The 6562-nt window shown below is 40.0% G+C and overlaps 1 protein-coding gene and 1 pseudogene across 1 annotated transcript; one reads left to right on the forward strand and one right to left on the reverse strand.

Annotated features, from left to right (window-relative positions):
• Positions 1-547: 547 nt before the first annotated feature.
• LOC120156096 (protein SHI RELATED SEQUENCE 6-like) lies at positions 548-2592 on the forward strand. Its single transcript, XM_039167513.1, has 3 exons — positions 548-1238; positions 1526-1834; positions 2304-2592. Exons 1-2 carry the CDS (start codon positions 698-700, stop codon positions 1831-1833), a joined length of 849 nt encoding a protein of 282 aa, XP_039023444.1. The 5' UTR covers positions 548-697; the 3' UTR covers position 1834; positions 2304-2592.
• Positions 1946-5041, reverse strand: LOC120156229 (annotated as a pseudogene).
• Between the last annotated feature and the right edge of the window lie 1521 nt (positions 5042-6562).

Consider the following 6562-nt stretch of genomic DNA (forward strand, 5'->3'; position numbering starts at 1 on the left):
TAAAAAGTCTAATTGTCGATGTACGTAATCGTTGTTATTTAAGAAAATTTAGGTAATCGCATGAAAGCCGAATTACCGATGTAGGTAATATTTGTTTCTTAGCCCAGCGTACATGGCGACCTACCCCTCGGATGGCCTCGGTTGGATGCGTTCGGATGCCCTCGATCGGATGGTCTCGGATGCCTAACGTGTTGGTACGTGCATGGCACATGCAAAAGCTCTCGTAGCTCACCGAAAAGAAATGACGACCTAATAGGTCGTCCGGATGGCATAGCAACCTACAACCAACACTATAAATTTCTCATTATTTAAATAATTAATTCGAAGAGTGCATTATCTCGTAAATTAATTTATTCAAAAATATATTATCTTTGCCGATGTCAGTGGGTAGAGCAGTTGTCAGTTTGATTTTATATTAGTAGTAAAAAGAAGAGGTTTGCTCAAAGATGAAAGATCTCTGACTGTTTTTTCATCCACTGTCAGATAGATGAGCATCAGCTTTTCACATATCAAACAAATTCTTCTTTCTCTTTGATTCATCCATTTTTATCTTTCAACTTTCACCCTTTCAGCACAATCTTTGATAACATTTTCATTCAAAACCTTTCCAATTGTGGCCACCCCAACCAAAACATGGCCGCCGCCGCCACTGCCGCTGCATGATGATGATCATCACCACCACCACCCCACCAGCGGCATGTTAGGCCTCCATAACGTCTTCCTTATAGATCCACAACCACCAACAACATCACAGGAGAACCACCACCACCACCACCACCAACAACAACAGCCTCCCCCGCCGCCGCCGCCGCCACCACAACAAGCCTTTTACCATAACTACAACTTGACTAACACAAATATTTGGACTTCAAAGAGGAGCACGGCAACGACAGATGGAGTCTTGACTATTGTCGAAGAAGACGATGAAGAAGACGGCGGCGGCGGTGGTTGTTTTAAGGTGTGTAGAGACTGTGGGAATAGGGCGAAGAAGGAGTGTCGATATAGCAGGTGTAGGACTTGTTGCAAGAGTAGAGGCTACGATTGCGCTACTCACGTGAAGAGCACGTGGGTGCCTGCTGCTCGGAAAAAAGACAGGAAGGTGGCGCTGGTTGGGATGGAGGACGGCGGTGGGTCTTCGGGGTCCTCCACTTGCAGTGGTAAAAGGCAAAGGGTTTTGAACTTCACTTCAAATGCTGCTTCCAAGTCTTTGAATTTTGAAGATGCCACTTCTCACCAGGGTTTGTTTACTCTCTTATGTTCATCTTCGTTTCATAATATTTCTATTCAATCAAGAATTAAAATAAGCTGAGATTTGGTAGAGAAAAGAAGAACAATCGGGTTCAAATAGTTACGTCTGCAATGTATGCAATGTGTCGATGTTGATTAATAATTTTTTTTGAAAATATACTCATCGGAGGACAATTGGATGAGTTATAATGCACAAAAATATGTTGTTTTTATGGTAAACAACTTTGATTATCTCCTTAAATTGTTCTCTGATGTTAATTTAAAACCGGTTCTTTAGATTCAAGATTTAAAGAATCGCTACCGGGTCAAGTACGAGCGCCGGCTGTTTTCAGGTGTATTCAGGTGACGGCCATTAGTGACGGCAAGGCGGAGGTTGCTTACCAAGCTACTGTGAATATAAGTGGCCATGTGTTCAAGGGGTTCCTATATGATCATGGAGTCGATGTGAAAAATGTGTTTCCCTGTATTTCAAAAGTCATTTTCGAAAACAGCAGCAACGGAAGGGATGGGGAGAGGGATTCTTCTTCACAAATCGTCGATCCACCAAACACCTTCTTGGTGTCTGGTGACCGACGGTCGGTTTAAGGTAAAATCTTTAGCATTCAACATGTAAATGATGTTTCTCTAGGTGCTAAATAGGACTAACAATTGATTGTCTGAAGGCTACTTCATAGTTCATTCCCCTTAAGTCATAGGATTATACAGTTCTTATCCCCAATTGCCTATGCCTTTCTTCGAAATCAAAGATGGGGTGTCGGTGTTGGTGAGAAGCATCATGATTGAGCAGTGCTCGTTCGATTGTCACCATCCATCTTTGATAAAGAAGCAGAAGATTGCATTTGCTAAGATATATGTCCACTGTAGTGCCTGATACATTTCCACAGTACCATATTGTTGTGTTCATCATTTTACCGATATTCATCCTCACAAACACTTCCGGTCCGACCGATGCATGAAACTTCATCCTGTTTATGGTTGCAATTTCCTCAATAAAGATGCAGATCTATCATTTGCATGTGTTTATCTTCACAAGTTTCTCTGTATGTATGTGCCAGGTGACGAACAAGATTCAATCAAGCCAAGTTTGGTTGAATGCACATTTATTATATACCATTCACAGAGTTCATGCTTTATTTTATCTTTAAGAGAAAGGTTGCATCTATCGAGATTTAAACTCATGACTTGTTCGATGCTGCCGCGCTACAGACCTTGCAATGAAGGACAGTGGTACTTCAGCATAATTTTGGTCAGTCATAAGCACTGCAAATTTGCTTTTGCTGTTCTGAATCCAGGTCAGTTGCTCCCCGTCCTCGATAACAAGTCTTCGTAGAACGATTTCAGTTGTCAATTCATACGGAACATTGTTTTGGAAGTATATTTTGCTCGATTTTGAAGAGTTGGTTCGAATGTAATGCAAGGGATCTTAAGGCATTGCAAGGTTGATTCAGATATTGTATGTTTCACCATTTGAAAATTTCATATACAGATGAAACAAACCTTAATAGCTATGCTTACAATGTTAGCCTGATCCCTGGCTGTAGCATATCATAAATCCGACAGTAGAAACTAATCCTCGATTACAAGGGCGTGTCCAGAGCTGCCACGATTCGTCCTCCGTGGCCATGTCAATGAAGTTGGATAATTTGCTTTTAACTGATCATAATTCTGGAATACGATCGAATGTTTGTAAATGGACACTGGTTCCGAGTAGAAAATCTTGTAAAGATCATGAGATTTTCAAGTGTTATGTACAAAAGTTTTGAAAATGAAATCTCGGAAGCGTTTTGAATATAGCTTTGGATCAATGGCGGAGGTCGAGGTCGGATCATATTGCATTGATTTATACACATGCTCAAGCTTCTTGCTAATATCATAGTCTTGTATAATATCCATTATACCAAAGAAGAGAATGACATTATATGTCACACCAGTTGATTCTCCAACCAGTTGATAGTCGGTTTTTCTCTCCGTTTTCTCGGATTGAGCGGCTATCTTTATACCTAATCTATCAGATGTCTGCCTGCATTTTTTCGTATTGAAATGTATCACTTCATTTAGACGCCATGCAATGTTTTAGATCTATAAATTCTCATGGCAATGGCAATCGATTTTACCGTGTGGTGTCGATAACAAGATGATCATTGTTGGATTGGGATATCTGAGGAGCTTCTCCGTTTTCGCAATCTCCATTTCCTGCAAGTTAAGTCCGGAACATTTGTTAATCTATTAAGCAATCATCGAGTTCAAATGAAGCATGAATTTCCATAGATGACTAGAAATAACCAGTACGTGTGGGAACTTCACTGAAGTACAAAGCGACGAGTAAACTATAGTCCATAATTCTCTCACATTCAAGAAAGTCGCAATCTCTGTTGACTTGCCTGCACAAAAGTCGTAGGAAAAGAATCGAACCATGAACCTTAAAAATAAAGAGGTATTTAGACAAGAGAATCACCTGCAGAACTCTTGGAACCACAGTTTCGGCAGTCGGAATATATAATTGAGATCGAGGTCCTTGAGGGTTGTTGTCGGATCTAATTCGGATTCAGGTTTAGCAGTTGTACGACCTTGGAAAGAACCTTTCAAGTCAAAGCGCTGGTGAATGGCATAGTCGGAGCAAAACAGGTTCCTGATTATAATGAATCGAACCTGAATCATCGAGATCACAAGTGAAGAAAGTATGAGATCATTTTCGGAAATTTTATGAGTTGAAACCGTGTGATATTGGCATTATCTTTCTCTTTACCGTACCAGTTAATTTCATGCAATGAAGACCGAATAATTTGGTAACTAGAGTGTCCTTAAAGGACTGAACATGTTAATAATAGGCAGGAAGAATTCTTATAAGGACCTGCAAGTGCAATAGTGTCCAAAATGCCATGATCATTTAGAAATTGCAGGTTTCCAAGTTGGTTCCAATGGAGAAAACATTGGACACTTACTTTAGCTTCTGCCTTCTTCATTGTTTTATCATGTATTTGTCATCAGTGGTCAAGTAAAAAACGCTTCCGCTTTTTACCGGGGATGAAAGTTCCCGAAGGGTGTCACTCGTGCATAACGAAAGCATGTAATCCACTGCATCAACATCGAACAATTTCCTGAGGGTCCTGCAAATGTTAACTCACAGTGGTTCTTCAAACAATGATCATCTAATGTGACAAAAGACGATAATCCGGTCTCGAACCTGAATACAAGTGAACAGTAATCCTTCCATCTGAATTAGCAAGATTGATGAGACGGAGTGTGCTTTGATCCTTCCGGCGGAAGCAAATGTTAACTCACAGTGGTTCTTCAAACAATGATCATCTAATGTGACAAAAGACGATAATCCGGTCTCGAACCTGAATACAAGTGGACAGTAATCCTTCCATCTGAATTAGCAAGATTGATGAGACGGAGTGTGCTTTGATCCTTCCGGCGGAATCTTTGTCCATACTTTTTCCTTAGGATCAAATGCTGTAGACTTCAATTCAAGGGTTATGGCAGGACCTTGTCTTCCAACAGAGTGTCTGCCAATTCATGCATGATTATAACATTAATCATTATATCTTGAATCCGAAACGAGTTCGAAACCAAGAAATCTTTACAAGATTGATGAACATAATCTAGAAGGCGATACATATACCAAAACAAGTTACATTCAGACTAATAAGAACTCGAGCAGAAATACAAGAGATCACTACCTGATACCATGCTGCAGGTTAAGCATGAGTTCATAGTTCTTGTGCCCTCTGGATACCGTCTGCCCTTGCCTCTTCATTGACATCTCAAGCTGAGGAAAACATGCTTTTGTCGCCGAACATGTGTCGAATATCTCCCACTATTTCATCCCCATTCCTCGAGTTTTCTTCACTAGCAGAAAAAAAACCATTGAAATCATTGAAACCATATTTTTCTGTATATCGTATGTAGACACCTATTTTTGTCCGGGTCTAAAAAAAATATTATTATTATTATTATTATTAGTTAAATTACATTTTGCAGGCCTAAACCCGAGGCCAATTACAAGCTTAACACGGGGCCCAACAAAGGCCAACCAACGGCCCAAACAACTGGAACCAAATGACTCAACATCCAGCACTCGACCTGATCCAGTCGAAATCCGACCCGAAGGAGACCTTAACCGGCCCGAGACAATAACCCAAACAAATTAGGGTTCTGCCCTAACATCAGTAGCCGCCTCACTACTCACCGTTAGATTTGGACCCATCCAACGGTCCAGATCGCTCAAGGATTAGGGTTCATCCTAATGATCTCCACCAGCCACCGTCAAACACCCCACCGTTTGATGGTTATCATCCACAGTGACTTATTTCTACACCAAATCACACCAAGTCAGAACAAATCTACAACAAATCTTATCCTAGAAATTAGGATATTGTTACCTAACCCGAGGAGCTCAAATCCATCAGACAGATCTATCACAAAGACACATGCAACCATAATAGAAAAGAAGAAAGAGGAATCGAGAACTATTCAGGGATTGGGAAGAAAAAACAGGGAGAGAAAGAAAAAAAACGAATAGGAAGAGAAAGTTCAGAGAGAAAAAAAATACAGAGAGAGTGATTCGGGGACCATTCGACAAAGGAGGAAAAAAAGAAAAACGGAGAGAGGGAGAGAAAGTAAAGGGCTTTTCGAAAAGAAAAAAATATAGAGAAAAAAAAACAAACATCAAAATAAGAGAGGAAGGAAAATGTAAGAAATATTTACCTTTTTCTTTAGATTTGCTCTCTTGAAAATCCGACTCTAAATTTGTGTTGAGGAGGAATAAATGAGTCGGGTGTTGTCTTCTTCTCTCTCCTCCGCCATTGACGGATGACGACTGGGGCCGATCAATGACGACCGACACGACGTATGCTCGCCAGTTTCTGGGAACTTTGAAGTTCCGTTTGAAGCTCTCTTGAGCTTCCTCTCCGTTCTCTCTCTTTAAAAGAAACGAGGAAAGAAAGAAATGAAGAAGGTGGGTCGGTTTGGACCCATTTTAAGTTTATATACAACAAGTGAAACGACGTCGTTTTGAGGGGATGAGTTCTATAATTTTGCGTAAGGGGTAAACATCTACTTTAGTCCTTATTTCTTTGTAATATTCACTTTTTGCCATTAATAGAAGTATGGTATTATTCTGTTTTGGGCTCTTGTTTTCGATGTTTGTATAAAAGTCACCATTTTATATGTTATGCAATTTTTGTTATTATTGGCCTTTGGTCATAATATTTGTTATTATTTCATTTTAGTCACTAAGTTAGTGTGCTATGTATTTTTTGTTGATATTCGAATTTGGCCATGTCATTTGTAAATATTTTATTTTAGTCAA

This window comes from Hibiscus syriacus, unplaced genomic scaffold (genome assembly GCF_006381635.1).
Source record: "Hibiscus syriacus cultivar Baekdansim isolate YM2019G1 unplaced genomic scaffold, ASM638163v2 tig00111213_pilon, whole genome shotgun sequence".
Taxonomy (NCBI): Eukaryota; Viridiplantae; Streptophyta; class Magnoliopsida; order Malvales; family Malvaceae; genus Hibiscus; species Hibiscus syriacus.